General features: G+C 40.1%; 1 protein-coding gene across 28 annotated transcripts in view; it reads left to right on the top strand.

Moving 5' to 3' along the window:
* The window catches only part of madd (MAP-kinase activating death domain), a 237,397-nt gene that overhangs the window by 125,244 nt on the left and 93,786 nt on the right, over positions 1-18,367 (top strand). For 16 of the 28 annotated variants that reach the window (XM_051923186.1, XM_051923176.1, XM_051923177.1 and 13 more), the window contains exons 7-10: positions 12,814-12,894; positions 14,383-14,439; positions 16,980-17,158; positions 17,383-17,618. In XM_051923186.1, the coding sequence (XP_051779146.1) occupies positions 12,814-12,894; positions 14,383-14,439; positions 16,980-17,158; positions 17,383-17,618 (553 nt within the window). The remainder of the gene's footprint in view (positions 1-12,813; positions 12,895-14,382; positions 14,440-16,979; positions 17,159-17,382; positions 17,619-18,367) is intronic. The other 12 variants (XM_028794241.2, XM_028794253.2, XM_028794256.2 and 9 more) reach the window with 1 other exon arrangement.

Genomic DNA, 18,367 nt, shown 5'->3' on the forward strand with positions numbered 1-18,367 from the left:
TACTAACTTCTTATCTTTCTTGTTTGTGGCATCTCAACCATTTCCATTGCATCACACAGTTCTTATATTCAGTTCATTAAATTGGTTAATAGTAGCTTTCAGAAATCAAAATAAGGTACCTTGGGCAGTAGATTTTTTTTTCTTACATCAAGGGCAAGTTTTTAGAATAAATTTAGCAATTAACAAATTAGTACAGAGGACTCCGTAATTATGGACACATCATTTTAAGATCATAAAATCTATCCATCCATTATCCAACCCGCTATATCCTAACTACAGGGTCATGGGGGTCTGCTGTTGCCAATCCCAGCCAACACAGGGCGCAAGGCAGGAAACAAACCCCGGGCAGGGCACCGCAGGGCGTGCACACACACACACCCACACACTAGTGGACAATTTAGAATTGCCAATGCACCTAACCTGCATGTCTTTGAACTGTGGGAGGAAACCGGAGTACCCGGAGGAAACCCACACAGACACGGGGAGAACATGCAAACTCCACGCAGGGAGGACCCGGGAAGTGAACCCGGGTCTCCTAACTGTGAGGCAGCAACACTACCCACTGTGCCACCCTGCATATAAAATAAATATTTTTAATTTCAAAGTTGCAGGCTTTTAATTATTTAGAAATGTTTATAAATTTGTAATAGTATTTTTCCCTCTCACAAGCCAAACTTTTCTCAGACATGCTTAATAGTATTTAGGGTAGTGGAAGACAGGAGTCTACCACTCCTGCATATGCAATGCAATAAACTAACCCTGGACAGCCCACTAGTCCACACATGCAAGTTAGAGCTGCTAGGTAGCCACTTAAGCATGAGTTGTCCCTCTGGTGGGACACAGCTATATTTCAAAGTTATTTGTGTATGCTGCAGTAAACTCAAAAGGTCGATCAAAAGCAATAATGATATTTTCATACCCAAGTGTGGCTTCTTTTAAGTAAATCATAAGTTTCCATGCTGTCTGCAATCTTTCATTTCCAAAATATGCGATTTACTGTACACACATATATCCCCAGTTTGCTTTCCTCAAAGATCTCACCTATGTCAAGCCATACAGTTAGGTCCTGTGGAGACTGGCTCGGACACAGACAGGCAGACACGTTCATGTCACCCAACACACGTTTATTTACAATATATACATTGTCCATACTGTGCTCACAAGCCCCAAAGTCCTGGCCACAACACAATGCCTTCTTCAGGCCGTCTCCTTGTCCTCCTCCTGACGTCATCCTACTTCCTCCCGACTCTTGTCCTTGACTGGAGGGAGGCGGCCCCTTTTATACACACCCGGATGTGCTCCAGGTGCTCCCCGGCAATCTTCCACAGACACTCCCCAGTGTGGTGGAAGTGTCGGCTGTGTACCCGGAAGCACTCCGGGTGTCCCCTCTTCTCTTCCCCCCAGCACTTCCTGGTGTGGCGGAAGCGCTGGGGTCCAGGGTCCGCAAGGTATCAGGGCACCCTCTGGCGGTGGCCACGGGCCCCTACAGGGTAGAGCTTCCAAGCTCCAATACAACCAGGGAGGACACCCCCTCGTGTCCTGGAGGAGGCACAAGCCCTCCTCCACTCCTCCTGGGCATCATGCCCGCTGGGCTCCACAGTCCATAAATATTTGGACAGAGACAACTTTTTTCTAATTTTGGTTCTGTACATTACCACAATAATTTTAAATGAAACAACTCAGATGCAGTTGAAGTGCAGACTTTCAGCTTTAATTTAGTGGGGTGAACAAAACGATTGCATAAAAATGTGAGGCAACTAAAGCATTTTTTTTAACACAATCCTTTCATTTCAGGGGCTCAAAAGTAATTGGACAATTGACTCAAAGGCTATTTCATGGGCAGGTGTGGGCAATTATCTATTGTCAATTGTCATTATCAATTAAGCAGATAAAAGGCCTGGAGTTGATTTGAGGTGTAGTGCTTGCATGTGGAAGATTTTGCTGTGAACAGACAACATGCGGTCAAAGGAGCTGGCCATGCAGGTGAAAGAAGCCATCCTTAAGCTGCAAAAACAGAAAAAACCCATCCGAGAAATTGCTACAATATTATGAGTGGCAAAATGTACAGTTTGGTACATCCTAAGAAAGAATGCAAGCACTGGTGAACTCAGCAACGCAAAAAGACCTGGAAGTCCACGGAAGACAACAGTGGTGGATGATCGCAGAATCATTTCCATGGTGAAGAGAAACCCCTTCACAACAGCCAACCAAGTGAACAACACTCTCCAGGGTGTAGGCGTATCGATATCCAAGTCTACCATAAAGAGAAGACTGCATGAAAGTAAATACAGAGGGTGCACTGCAAGGTGCAAGCCACTCATAAGCCTCAAGAATAGAAAGGCTAGATTGGACTTTGCTAAAGAACATCTAAAAAAGCCAGCACAGTTCTGGAAAAACATTCTTTGGACAGATGAAACCAATATCAACCTCTACCAGAATGATGGCAAGAAAAAAGTATGGAGAAGGCGTGGAACAGCTCATTATCCAAAGCACACCACGTCATCTGTAAAACACGGTGGAGGCAGTGTGATGGTTTGGGCGTGCATGGCTGCCAGTGGCACTGGGACACTAGTGTTTATTGATGATGTGACACAGGGCAGAAGCAGCCGAATTAATTCTGAGGTGTTCAGAGATAGACTGTCTGCTCAAATCCAGCTAAATGCAGTCAAATTGATTGGGCGGCGTTTCATGATACAGGTGGACAATGACCCAAAACATACAGCCAAAGCAACCCAGGAGTTTATTAAAGCAAAGAAGTGGAAACTTCTTGAATGGCCAAGTCAGTCACCTGATCTTAACCCAATTGAGCATGCATTTCACTTGTTGAAGACTAAACTTCAGACACAAAAGCCCACAAACAAACAGCAACTGAAAGCCGCTGCAGTAAAGGCCTGGCAGAGCATTAAAAAGGAAGAAACCCAGCATCTGGTGATGTCCATGAGTTCAAGACTTCAAGCTGTCATTGCCAGCCAAGCCTTTTCAACCAAGTATTAGAAATGAACATTTTATTTCCAGTTATTTAATTTGTCCAATTACTTTTGAGCCCATGAAATGAAGGCATTGTGTTAAAAAATGCTTTAGTTGCCTAACATTTTTATGCAATCGTTTTGTTCACCACGCTGAATTAAAGCTGAAAGTCTGCACTTCAACTGCATCTGAGTTGTTTCATTTAAAATTCATTGTGGTCATGTACAGAACCAAAATTAGAAAAAAGTTGTCTATGTCCAAATATTTATGGACCTAACTGTATATAGTGAAAGGCTCAATAGCTGAGTTTCAGTCCATTCTAGTGATGTGAAGTTGTCTGTGACTGGCCATTCGTGTTACATGTCACAGCTATGCGTTTAGGACAGGAAATAAATTGCTTATGTGATAGCTCATCCATATACCTCGTTTCACACAAAGCTTGAGTGAGATTCTGATCATAGTTTTGACTATTGATACTTACACATTTGATGTATGATTTGTAAGTACTGCATTTAGTATAACTTTTAAGCATCACAGCATTCAGTTTCACAGTTCAAGCCTCATGAGTTCAATTACCATACCCAGACACTGTCTGTTGCATGCTCTCCCTATGTTGCTTTAGTCAGTGCTCTTTCAATTTCAACTTAGAGTACAGGCATTGTTTCTTAACATACCCATGAGTTAGTTCTGGGAGGTATACCGGTTCATACTGAAAATCATTTTTTATTTTTGTTATGATACGAAATTTTCTTATACCGCAATACCGGTTTAAATAGCCTAAACAACATTCGGAATGTAGCGGCGGGAAACTGTTTAAGGGGAGACCTTTTTCACTGCCACACCACTAAACACGCATGCAATGGAGTACGTGTTAGTGGGGGTATTGAGCGGTGAAAATGGACAGAGAACACTCTGAAGCTGTAGCAAACGATAAAGTTGAACATGATGACACAGAAGAACTTTTGCCGAAAAAAGGAGTCTGTTGTCTGGAGATTTTGGTTTTAAAAGGTCAGATGTGGACCAAATAACTATTTACTGCAAATACTGTGGAGCCAAAGTTGTTGCCGGAGGTGGCAACACGAGCAATTTGCTGCAGCACCTTAGCCACAAAAATGCTTTGGAGTACCATGAATTTATGGAACTAAGATTGGCACCCTCCACATCTTCAGGTAAAACTGAAAAAGCGAGAGGACACTCGAGTCAGATGTCACTTGTAGACGTATTTGCTAGAGGTACTGCCTGTGACAAAAAAAGCAAGCGGTGGATCGAGATAACCAACGGCATTACAATCCATATAGCTAACCTGTCAGTGGACAGAGATTGATAACATTAACAGAAAGTGTAGTTGGTTTACAAAAAATATATACTCTTTATTCCTTTTCTAAGACATGTTCCGTGCAATACAACTTTTGACAAGCACCTCTGGATATTTTACTAAGTCTAAATGCCTTTTTGGACGGTTAAAAATTTGTTGTCAAAATTATAGTTTAAGTTGTTTGCAAAATTTGTTCAATAAAAACGTTCTATATTTTGACTGCAACTGTATTGCAATGTGATTCCTTCTCTTCATTAGTGCCACCCCCCTTGAAAACTATCACTTTATGGGGCCACGCAAGTCTGTATTAATACTTGTGTGCACATTAAAATCTTTTTTTGTACAATTCTCATGACAGTGGAATAGGTTATTCTTCGCCAGTCTACTGGACTAATTGCAGTGGAAAATGTGGTTAACATCCACTTATGCATGGGGGAAAAAATACTGTTGAATACCGTGAAACTGGTATAATTTTGAAAAATACCGTGATATAGAATTTTAGTCACACAGCCCAGCCTTACTGTGAGTACTGTTACACTGTACTTGTGCCTCTTGAAGTTTCATATGAGTACCTTCCATTTGATTGAATGTCAATGTATCATGCTGCTCATTTTGCTGTGAAATTGGGTAAAAAATAATATTACACAGCTCTGTTGGTCCCCATCATGCTGGTCGCGGCAGTGGCAGGGGCAGGAATGGGGCAGATAATACTATGAACAAGTCACATGTGCTAATGCCCCAGTGACTGCTACCTAGTTGAGAAACACTGGTTTAGGTGTATGTGTCTATATGACTAGCTGTGCGATCGGGCCTGCTTGTTTCCTGCCCTATGCCTAGGCCTGCCAGGAAAGGCTTTGTCTCCATGTCTGTAACCCAGCATTAGAAGAAGCTTTATGTATGTGCTTAGTTTATTCCAAATTTGAAATGCATGAAAATAAGTCACAACAAGAAAATTAAATAAATAAAAATACACTGAACCTCTGTGGGGCAACTTTTAACAGATGCCAAGAAAAGATGTATGAATTTTAGCCCAAAAACCCCAGTCTAGTGTAGGAAAGTTTGTCTGTGTCTAATGTTAAACATAAATTACTTCAGGGACTGGCATGAAATCATCAACAGTTCCCACACACCCAAGGACTTTTCCTTCCTACATTTACTACTTGTATACCTGTTGATTTTATGGCACTTGTAAAAGTTAGCTTTTTTCAGTTTTATTCTCTCAGTCACATTCACACTCAAGCCCCCCACCTCCCCCCATCTAACCCTAACTAACAGCGTCAACATAAATTTACACCCAATTTGACACTGTTCGTTTCCCAATAATACTGCATTAGTGCAACAATGTTTTCTGATTGGTACTATTCAGGTCATCAAATGATTTCTTCAAAATGTCACATGTATTTGTCTCTTTCTTTTTTTTCCCGGTGCTGCGTTGACATCATGCACCAGAAGGCGTGAGCTTATTCAATGTGAGCAGGAACATGCAGGTGTCCAGTTGCTTGTGCTATAACATGCTTGCCCTGGCGGCGATCAACACACATGTACTGTACAAAGCATGCACGGGTCCACTGAGAAAAGAAGAGTGTTCTTTTCTTACCTTGCAGAGGAACTTCGTCGTCGCTTCTTACAAGAAAAAGCGATGGAAAAAGAGGATGCAACATCGACAAGCTTCTGTTCCAAGAACGCCGTTTCCCCCAGGAAAGCAAACTCAGTCAGTGTCAGGTGCCCCTTCAATGTTATAGGAACCAAAGCATAGAGAGAAGTGTGTTCATTGCAGCAGGTACACATGTCGTAAATGTAGGAAGGACGGGCCTTGGGTTTGTGGGAACTGTTAACATTTGAATTTGATGATTGCATATAGCGCGGAACTGACCTGTCTGTACTCTTCTTTCCTCTGCATGTCCTGGAGTACAAAAGAAACACCACCATGCACTAAAATGTGGAGACTTGGCAAGATCGGGAGAGAGAAAAAAACACGTGGTCACTGATTACAATCGCAGGAAGGCATGCAAATGAATATGAATAATATGAATAATGTTGCATCAATGCTCAGTGTTTTCCGAAAATTACTATACAGGTCATAAAATGAACAATTCCAAATTTCATATATACCTATGTCTCTGTTTTTTGTCAGTGTGGCTTTGGCATCATGGACTTTAAGGTGCATACTAATTCAGCGTCAGCAGGAGCACTCAGTAAAACTGAATACAAAAAACTCAAGTGACAATGAGATACCAAGAAAGCAATTTCACCAGCTTTTGTGTGTCAGCTTATATCCCTCTAGATCGGAGAATTTACAGTTCCATTGTCTCAAAACACAACTCACATCTACAGTTATTCCCAGTTTCAAATAAAAACTTAACAGTGTCAGATCTGGGGTGGACATTGTATCATAATCGTGACTGAGAGGATAAAAGTGGAAAAAAAACCGCTAACTTTTACAAGTACTATAAATTTGCACCGACTGTTACAGACACAAATCAAGTGTGTGTTTTTATTGTATAGGGTGGTCCAGATCTAATTGTGCAATTTTCATTATGCTTACCGTTGCACCACGGAAGCTGTTGTATTATCTTTTGTGAAAGTGTGTATTTGATCTTTGGACTTCAGGCTTCACACATTATACAGTTTATGTCTACATTTTGTATTTATTACTAAAACATGAAAAACATTTCTGTTTTAGCAATGTGTTTACATAGATTGTTGTAGACACGAAACACACATGAAATACATGTGTTCCAAATAACGATATATTTTTTTATCCTCTAAAACTCCAGCCCCTCACTCCAAGATAATAAAAGCTTGAGCTAGGAGAACTACTTGCCCTTTCCGCGGCATTGGGGGGATGGTATAGCAGGCTGCTTGTATTGATCAACACATTTACAAAACAAAAGACACTGATGGAGAGGTGCGAAGGGATTTAAGGTGGACAAGGTTTACAAGTTTTTTTGTAGGCTTTGGTAATTCTAGTTTTAAACAGTTCAATTAACACTAGAATTACCAGAGTCTACGAAAAAACTCGTAGATCCGGCCCACCTTAAAACCATTCGCAGCTCTCTTTTGTCTTCTAAATGTGCCGATTAAGACGAGCCAGCAAGCAGCCGGCTATTCCATCCCCCATCGTCGCAGAGCGTTCACTAAGTTTTCCCCGCTCTTGCCTTGTTTGATTATCTGGGAGTGACTGAACTGCTAGAGTTTTAGTGTGGAAATAATAGATCGCTATTTGAAACACACACAGTTCATGTGTGTTCCATTTCTACAGCAATCTGTGTAAACACATTTTTAAAACAGAAACGTTTTTCATATTTTAGTAGTAAATGACAAAATGTAGGCATAAACTATATAATGTATGAAGCCTGAAGTCCAAAGATCAAGTAAAAACACTTCCACAAAAGGTTCAAGACTGATACAATAGTTTCCGTGGCATAGCGGTAAGATTTGCTGACTTGTAATTGAGAGTCCCCGGTTCGATCCCCACTCACTCCTATATTTGCCATTTTCAGTAGTGAGCTCCTCTTTTTGTTAATATTATACAGTACACACATACATTTGGTTTGCGTCTGTAACACACGGTGTGCATTTATAGGACTTGTAAAAGTTACCGTTTTTTTTTTTACTTTTATTCTCCCTAAATCACGATCACGATACATACTACCCCCCCCCACCAGGGATCTGACGCTGTTATTTTTTATTTGAAACGGAATATCTGTAGATGTGAGTGGTGTTTTGAGACAATGGAACTGGACATTCTCTCATCTGGAGGGATAAAAGCTGACACACAAACGCTGGCGAATCTGCCTTCTTCGTATCTCACCGTCACTTGATTTTTTTATTCGGTTTTATTGAGTGTTCCTGCTCATGCTGAATTAGAGTGCACCTTATGGTGAATGATGTCAAAACAACAAAAAAACACAGACGTAGGTATATATGATATTCGGAATTATTCGTTTTATGACCTGTATAGTACATTTCGGAAAACTTTGTGGCACGGATGCAACATTATTCATATTCATTCGCATAACATCTTGCGTTTTGTAATCAGTGAATGCGTATTTTTTTTTCCCGATCTTGCCAGTCCTCACATGTTGCTGTATGCTGTTTCTTTTGTATACTCCAGGACATGCAGAGGATAGAATAGTACAGAGCAGTAAGTTCAGCGTTATATGCAATAATCAGATTCAAATGTTAACTGTTCACACACACGCAAGGATAGTCTTTCCTACATTTACAACGTGTGTACCTGTTACAATGTACACGCTTCTCTCTATGCTGTGGTTCCTATTACACACCTGAAAGAAAGAGACAATATATGTGAAAACATCATCGCACTAATGCAATATTATTTGAAAACGAACAGCGTCAGATCGGGTTTGGATTTATGTTGGCGCTATTACTGAAAGAAAAAAAGATCAACATATGCGTTGATCCAGCAGAACTGAATAAGCTCACGGGCTCTAGCATCCCCACCCCCGATCTGACTCTAAGAAACAGCGCAAGTACAAACGCAAACCAAGTGTGATCAAGATTTCCTGGTTCGATCTCACTCACTCCTATATTTGCCATTTTCAGCACTGAATAAGCTCACACGCTCTAACACTCCCCCCCCCCCCCCCACCAACAAAAGAGCAGCTTACTGCTGAAAACGGACATAAAATTTATAAATTGGTATGCACTGTAAATCGTTAAGTTTAAAATGTCGATCGCGGTTATTTCTGTTAATTAATTCATGCTTTTTACTTAGAGTCAGAACAGGAGCTTGTTCAGCTTATTCAGCTTCTGATCTGACTCAAACAGCGCCAGTATAACTTCACACCCAACCTGATGCTGTTCGTTTTCAAATAATATTGCATTACTTCGACGATGTTTTCTGATTGGTACTATTTGTGTCATAAAATGATTTCTTCACATATATTTGTCTCTTTCTTTTTTAAAATGTGCATTGTAGCACGCAACAACTGGCCACCTTCATGTTCTTGCGCACACTGAATAAGACAGCGCTATATACAATCATCAGATTCAAATGTTAACAGTTAACAGTTATATAGCACGGAATGGAAATCAGCAGTTCTTAGCAATGCACCACGCAAGCTGTCATATCAACCGCCTACTGTAACTTGCTTTCTTTTTTCTTCGGTTATATTCTTGAATAAAAGTGCACTTGTTTTATTATACTTTTAGGGAAGGATCCTGAACACGACTGAGACAAAGAAAAGTGAATTAAAAAAAAACAAAACAAAGCTAACCTTTGCAAATATCATAAATTACACCGGCTGTTACAGACTGAAATCAAATGTATCTTTTTATTCTAAAATAGTAAAAATAAGAACACTTCATATCTCATAAGGGAGTCATGCAGGATCGAACTCATGACTTTCTGATTGCCAGTCAGCAACTGATACTGTTGTGCCACGGCGGCAATCATAGTAAATAGGTGTCAATGTCCCACACTAAGGCAGCTTTTTTTGGCGGCGGCTTTTTTTTTTTTGTACCTTTTGTGAAAGTGTTTCTTTGATATTTGGACTTCAGGCTTCATACATTATATAGTTTATGCCTACATTTTGTCATTTGTTACTAGAATATAAAAAACGTTTCTGTTTTAACAATGTGTTTACACAGATTACTGCAGAAACGCAACACACATGAAATGCGTGTGTTCCAAATAGCGATTTATTATTTCCATTCTAAAACTCCACTCACTCCCAGATAATCAATCAAGGCATGAGCTGGGAAAAGCTCGTTTACGTTCTAAGTCGGTGGGGGGATGGAATAGCCGGCTGCTGGCAGCATGTCTTTATTAGTACATTTAGATGACAAAAGACGCTGGCAGAGAGGTGAGAACGGTTTTAAGAAGCGATTTAAGGTGGGCCGGATCTACGAGTTTTTTCGTAGGCTCTGGTAATTCTAGTGTTAAAGGTGACTCCATAATGTAATTAGGTGAAGAATTCCACAGATAAGGTGCAGCAGATGCCAAAGCCCTGTCTTCCTTAGTTTTACAATTACAGGGGGTCCTCGGGTTATGACACAGTTCTGTTCCTACAACAGTGATGTAACCCGAATTTTGGTGTAAGTCGAAACACGCCCTACCCTAAGTCACTTACCTATTTTAACACATTTGCAAAATCATAATCTAGAACATAAAAACACAACTAAGCCACAGAAAAAGGAAAAGTACATAAATATACTGTACTGTATGCTGTACTGTGGTAACAGAAAAAATTAGTGTAAATAAAAATCCTTACCTTTATTCCTTCTCACGTCTCAATTTTTTTTTTTTTTTTTTTTTTTTATTTTATTTAAGTTTTTATGGGAGTGAGAGTTGTAAACTCGAAACGTTGTATGTCGAGACGTTGTAACCCGAAGGACCTCCTGTAGTACGAAGGACAACAAGAAACAACTGACCGGTTGGCTGGTGTAAAGCACATGCTTTGGATTAATAGAAAGGAACATATACCCATGTATTGATTTAAAAACCAGCAGCAAAATTTTAAAATCAATTCTGAAATAGGCAACCAGTGTAAAAAAGCTAAAATTAGAGATACAGAATCAAACTTTCTTGCCTCAACATCTTTTTAACACTAGATTCCCTGAAGCCTACAAAAAAGTTGTAATCCCAGCCCACTTTAAAGTCCTTTGCACCTTTCCATTAGCGTCTTCTGTTTTGTAAATGTGTCGATCAGCACAAGCAGCAAACAGCCTGTTATCCTGCGCCCCCAAACACCCCCATTAACAGAGCTCGACTCGGGCAAAAAGTTCTCCCAGCTCAAGCCAAGGCTCCATATCTGTGTGAGAGGTACCTGGAGTTGTATGGGGTAAATAATGCAGTATATCGTTATTTAGAATACATGCGTTTCATGCGTGTTCCGTGTCTACAAAGATCTGGGTATGTGTAGGATGAAAGGAAATGCAAGGCAAGAAATGCTGAACACATACCTAAAGCAGAAACTTTGTTCTATGTTATATTAATAATGACGTGAAGTGTATATTGTGTGAAGACTTTAGTCCAAATGTCAAATAAATGTGCACTTTTATTCAAGTATATAACCAAAGTAAAAAAAAAAAAAAAAAAATCATTCAATTTACATGTTGTTGCCAATGAGCTACGAACCCAAGCTCAAGTGTCAATTGACAGAAAGCTAATACGTATTCTTGGATGGTGCAGAGGTAAGAACTGCTGCCTTATAACCTAAAGACTGTCGGTTCGAGACCCAGAACTTTGCATTTTGAGTAGTGAGCTGCTATTATTATTATTACTATAATATAACAAAACCATGGATTTGATTTGAGCCTGTAACACCTGATGTAAATTTTGGCTACTTGTAAAAGTTAGCGCCTTTTTTTTTTTTTTTTCTTTTTTTAATATTCAGTTTTATTCTTTCAGTGACGTTCATGTGGTACAACGAACTTGTATCTCCTTCTCTGAGTTGATGCCTATTATCTCCATTATTTTCACAAGAGCAGCGATGACCATGGTTGGTACTATGGTTGATACCTGCTCAGAATTATTTGTTGTACCAGCAATCAAAGATACGATGTCCTGTGACCACTATCAGACTGAACAAAGGCAGAACCGTAACAGACAGCTTCTTCACCGTGCTTTCGCTGGCTAATAGACTGCTGCACTGCAACACAACTCTGCTTGGCACCATTAGTAAAATGGGACTTCCGCCTGCAGCTAACGTTACTTTAGTATGCAAGCAATTCGCCATGCTTTCCCCCAGGAAAGGGCGCCAGCCAATCGCCAAATCAAAACATTCAGCTATAAATAAAGTGACATCAGCTTTAAGCAACAAATAATTCTTTGAAAAATATTCTCAGTTAAAACAGTTCAAAATTATATATTATTTAAAACCAAACCACACAGCAATAGAAGTGAACATATAACAGTTTAATTTTATAATTGTGTTTTGCAAAAGAAATCCATATTGTTACATGTAGTGCTTAGGCTTTAATAAAAGTTCTTTCCTTTAAAGCAAACATAATAGTAAGTGAATAAATAAATGAACAGAGATTTGCTGCATGTTCTGCAAGCAATGTAGTTTATTAGTATAATACTTGTAAAGCTATGAGTGCTTCATCGGTACTTCATCAAAACAAGAGAACCTCATCTTTATTGTTCATATTTATCCCAGCAACTTGTCTTCTGTGTCTCAAAATTTGCTTAATCACATTTATATGCTGCAGGTTTATATTACTTCACAATATTTTTCCTTGCTTTTTAAAAATGGCTTAGTAAACAAATGGTAAGCCTTTGCAAGTTTATGATATTTAAAAATGCACCTGGTTTAATTTAACTGTTGAGGCAAAGCTGTTGACGTTGAATCTTTTGATTTTTGACTAATAAATTACTGCATATATTTTCAAATATATTTGCACATTAGGGGCCATCCTTATCCATATGAGGAGTGAAAACGAGAGGGCGTATTGATAGTTTTCCCTCAATTATTCTGAGGAATAGTACCCAAAGTTCACAGTTGCTGAGTGTTTGTGTGCAAGATATAACTAACTAAAAACTGTGTTTTCCTGTACTGCAGGTTCTTATCCCACACAATGTTGAACCTCTACCTGCCTTACCTGAGCCAGAGACCACTGATCTCAAGAAGCACTTGAAACAGGTAAAGTCATTTACTACCTTATGTTTTTTTTTTTTTGTCTTTACAACATTTCGTGCATATGTACCCCAAGAGGATTTTGGCACATTCACCTTACTTAAATAGTCTACATGCTCAGTACCCATTCAGCCTGTTTTAATTTTACTCATAGACTCATTACTTCCATATTAGAGTAAATCCCACTAGCCATCATTTAACTGCAAGCACTCTGCTTGTAGAGGTGCTTCTGTTTGCACTCATCTTCAACATAAGGCATTGAATATACTGAGGTCATTCTATGCTGGTCAGCCTGTTCTTCCTTATTTTAATATGGTTATGATGAGGGCCTTCTTATTTAAAATCTCTGCAATGGGGCACACCCATGACATCTGTTCAGTCTTCTATTATGTGGTATCCTTTCTTGATTGTGCTTGTGTCACTATTGTTCTGTTCTTTGTTTCTTATCTGTTTTTTCACAATGTGCCTGTCCCAGGCTCTTAAGGTAATGTGGATATTGAGGCTTTTTTGAGTCACCTTCTCTTGTAGTACCTAGAGTCCTGTTTATGTCTCCTTCTGCAAATGAAATGCTGTGACTAACATGGCTGGCTAGACAGCAAATGCCTTAAGAAACTTTCAGTATGTTTTAAGACAACCTTTTATTCTCCCTTGATGTGTAGACTCAAGACACAGTGCAATTTTCTAGGCAAAAGAGAAGTCAATGGGGGGTGGGGGCGAAACTGCTTTCTACTGTCACCCTTTCCAAAAGGCTTCCTAGAACAGAGGAGGCGAAAGCATGAAACTCCTGGGTAACTCTGGCTTCAGTATTGACGTTTTCTTTGGAAGAATCCAAGAAGTTCTGTGGTAGTTTTGAAACTATACATACTTTCAAACTGGTGACAAGAAGGCTAAAACATATCTCATTTCCAGAAGAAGTGTTCATCACTCAGCAGTTTACCATTTCTCCATCAGATCATTTCCAGAATAAACTTTTTGTAAATTTATCTTCTGTATGAAGAAGCTTAGTTTTGTATACATAGTAGCCAAATCTGGAGCCATGGTGCTGTTTTCTAAAACTAGCCCTGCTGTGCATATTGAACACTAAATAATTTTTATGTCTACCAGCTCACTCCCTCCACCACCCATTGTCTGGCAGCATTGCAGAACCATGCATGGTGGGGACAAGCCAATCAGTTTTTTTGCTGTTGATTTGGATCCACATTCTGACTTTTTGCATTATGTTGGAAACCAGGTGATGCATTTTAAGGCAGTAACATGCAGAAGCTTTATGAAGGCTGTTTGCAAAATAAGTCTGTGGAGACAGATGCATGGCAGGGCTAGTATAATGCCAAGCTGTGTTCTGCAATGCCATTATCTGTTTGTTTCTTGTGGTGTTGTTTTTTGTGTTTTTCTTCTCACTGTCTGTCAGTAAGAAATCCTCTTTCCTCCCCTGTCATCCGTGTCTGTGGTCATATGTGCATCCTTTCTGCGCTGTGGCTCCCTGCTGCCCTTCAGTGTCTGGTTAGCATGACGGCACTCGCGCAAAGACAGCTCTGCGCTTCAGAGGACAAGGTTCTTATTTTTTCTCTTATGTCTCTCACTCTCTTCACTGCCACATATTGCTTTACATTGTTAGGTTAAAGATGTTTGCTTGGTTTGTAGTGGAGTATTATTGCTTGAGAACTTAAGCCTTTAATTGATCAGACCGACCAAGCAAAAACAATTTATGTCCAAGGCAAAATTTCTTTTCAGCGGCTTAAAATACAAAAGATGCTGTCAAGCTCTTAGTACATTTTGTTGCAAATAATAAAAGTATTCTGGTTTATTTCACATAAGCCAAGCATCTTTATGCTGCTTGTTGCCATTTTGTTATGGACAGAAGTCTCATGCTTCATGTACCACCCTTGCTGTTTTAGTCATTTTTGTTATTTCTCAGCCCATATCTGCCTAACCAGTTTTAGATTTATCAGTTATAACAAAACTGTTCAACTACTGTGCATCCGGAAAGTATTCACAGCACATCACTTTTTCCACATTTTGTTATGTTACAGCCTTATTCCAAAATTGATTCAATTCATTTTTTTTCCTCAGAATTCTACACACAACATCCCATAATGACAACGTGAAAAAAGTTTACTTGAGATTTTTGCAAATGTATTAAAAATAAAAAAATTGAGAAAGCACATGTACATAAGTATTCACAGCCTTTGCCATGAAGCTCAAAATTGAGCTCAGGTGCATCCTGTTTCCCCTGATCATCCTTGAGATGTTTCTGCAGCTTAATTGGAGTCCACCTGTGGTAAATTCAGTTGATTGGACATGATTTGGAAAGGCACACACCTGTCTATATAAGGTCCCACAGTTGACAGTTCATGTCAGAGCACAAACCAAGCATGAAGTCAAAGGAATTGTCTGTAGACCTCCGAGACAGGATTGTCTCGAGGCACAAATCTGGGGAAGGTTACAGAAAAATGTCTGCTGCTTTGAAGGTCCCAATGAGCACAGTGGCCTCCATCATCCGTAAATGGAAGAAGTTTGAAACCACCAGGACTCTTCCTAGTGCTGGCCGGCCATCTAAACTGAGCGATCAGGGTAGAAGGGGCTTAGTCAAGGAGGTGACCAGGAACCCGATGGTCACTCTGTCAGAGCTCCAGAGGTCCACTGTGGAGAGAGGAGAACCTTCCAGAAGGACAACCATCTCTGCAGCAATCCACCAATCAGGCCTGTATGGTAGAGTGGCCAGACGGAAGCCACTCCTTAGTAAAAGGCTCATGGCAGCCTGCCTGGAGTTTGCTAAAAGGCACCTGAATGACTCTCAGACCATGAGAAAGAAAATTCTCTGGTCTGATGAGACAAAGATTGAACTCTTTGGTGTGAATGCCAGGCATCACGTTTGGAGGAAACCAGGCACCGCTCATCACCAGGCCAATACCATCCCGACAGTGAAGCATGGTGGTGGCAGCATCATGCTGTGGGGATGTTTTTCAGCGGCAGGGACTGGGAGACTAGTCAGGATAAAGGGAAAGATGACTGCAGCAATGTACAGAGACATCCTGGATGGAAACCTGCTCCAGAGCGCTCTTGACCTCTGACTGGGGTGACGGTTCATCTTTCAGCAGGACAACGACCCTAAGCACACAGCCAAGATATCAAAGGAGTAGCTTCAGGACAACTCTGTGAATGTCCTTGAGTGGCTCAGCCAGAGCCCAGACTTGAATCCGATTGAAGATCTCTGGAGAGATCTTAAAATGGCTGTGCACCGACGCTTCCCATCCAACCTGATGGAGCTTGAGAGGTGCTGCAAAGAGGAATGGGCGAAACTGGTCAAGGATAAGTGTGCCAAGCTTGTGGCATCATATTCAAAAAGACTTGAGGCTGTAATTGCTGCCAAAGGTGCATCGACAAAGTATTGAGCAAAGGCTGTGAATACTTAATGTACATGTGATTTCTCAGTTTTTTTTATTTTTAATAAATTTGCAAAAACCTCAAGTAAACTTTTTTCACGTTGTCATTATGGGGTGTTGTGTGTAGAATTCTGAGGGAAAAAAAATGAATTTAATCCATTTTGGAATCAGGCTGTAACATCATAAAATGTGGAAAAAGTGATGTGCTGTGAATACTTTCCGGATGCACTGTATATATTTTCATAAAACATGTGGATCTTTCACCTCAGTGTTAAGTAATTAAAAAAAATATATAAACACGCAAGCATTTATATTTTTAGGCCTAGTAGTTGCCTTGCCAGGACTGTCTACCTTATAGTTATTATGTGGGCGATAGACATAAGGTGAACAAGGTGTATAAAATTAATTGTTCACAGTAACCTTTCTTTTAAGGTACTGTGAATTAAACCTTACTTGAAGATTTTAGAGGCTGTTCGAAAATTACCATCCATATCTATTTCATTTGCTCTTGAGATGCATGAAATATAAAACAAATTGCAAGAGAGTTCTTTTTTGCACTCTTTTGCTTTTGATACATAGATCAAGACCCACCTAACCACTGAGTTTTGATAAGGCTCAGTTAGGGTGCTGAAATGGTGAAATGACTTTTTTTTCCCTTTTTAGGACACCATCTGAAAATTCATTAATGCTGTGTTGTCTCTTTCAAAGGCTTTGGCTAGTATGAGTCTGAACACACAGCCTATTCTGAACCTGGAGAAATTCCAGGAAGGACAGGAGCTGCCACTGCTCTCAGGACGATCACGAGATGACGGAGCTTCAACTCCTTCCACTGAGTTTAATCCTCTGATATATGGCAATGATGTTGACTCTGTAGATGTGGCAACAAGGCAAGGAAACCTGCTTTTATATTTTTCTTTAAAGCTGAAAGTCATAGTAATTTAATCAGAAAAAACAAATAATCTTAACTTTTAGAGAGTAAAAGTAGAATAGTGGATATAGTGTTTAAACCCAAGTAGATTGTCAAGTGCAGGATTAAGTGCTGATGTTGTAACCAGTTTTATCTGATACTAACACTTGTTTTTTTTTCCTTTCATCTTTGTCTTTCCTTTAGGGTGGCCATGGTGAGATTCTTTAATTCTCCAAATGTGCTGCAGGGATTTCAGATGCACACTCGCACACTGAGGCTTTTTCCTAGGCCTGTGGTAGCCTTTCAGGCCAACTCCTTTCTTGCTTCCAGACCAAAACAATCTGGATTTGCAGAGAAGCTTGCCCGTACTCAAGCTGTTGAGTACTTCGGAGAGTGGTCTTTGAACCCCACCAACTATGCATTCCAGCGGATCCACAACAGTAAGACATTCAGCTGCCTTTGATATTAGGCCTTTTATGATGCAAAGAGTAAATGCAAATACTACAAAATTACTTTCTGGTTAGAGCATAAGCAGATTGACTGACTTGTTCAGATTCACACAGTGAATCAGATAGAGAAATAAACTACAGTAATCCCTCGCTATATCGCGCTTCACTCCATCGCGGATTTTATATGTAAGCATATTTAAATATATATCGCGGATTTTTTGCTGGTTCGCGGATTTCTGCGGACAATGGGTCTTTTAATTTCTGGTACATGCTTCCTCAGTTGGTTTGCCCAGTTGATTTCATACAAGGGACGCTATTGGCAGATGGCTGAGAAGCTACCCAACTTACTTTTCTCTCTCTCTCTTGCGCTGACTCTCTCTGATCCTGATGTAGGGGGTGTGAGCAGGGGGGCTGTTCGCACACCTAGACTATACGGACGCTCGTCTAAAAATGCTGAAAGATTATCTTCACGTTGCTACCTTCTGTGTGCAGCTGCTTCCTGAAGCGACATGCTACAAGGTGCTTCGCATACTTAAAAGCTCAAAGGGCACGTATTGATTTTTCTCTGTCTCTCTCTCTCTCTCTCTCTCCCTGCTCCTGATGGAGGGGGTGTGAGCTGCCGCCTTCAACAGCTTTGTGCCGCGGTGCTTCGCATACTTAAAAGCCAAACAGCCCTATTGATTTGTTTGCTTCACTCCTTTGAAGAGGAAGATATGTTTGCATTCTTTTACTTGTGAGAC

This window comes from Erpetoichthys calabaricus, chromosome 2, assembly GCF_900747795.2.
Source record: "Erpetoichthys calabaricus chromosome 2, fErpCal1.3, whole genome shotgun sequence".
Classification (NCBI taxonomy): Eukaryota; Metazoa; Chordata; class Cladistia; order Polypteriformes; family Polypteridae; genus Erpetoichthys; species Erpetoichthys calabaricus.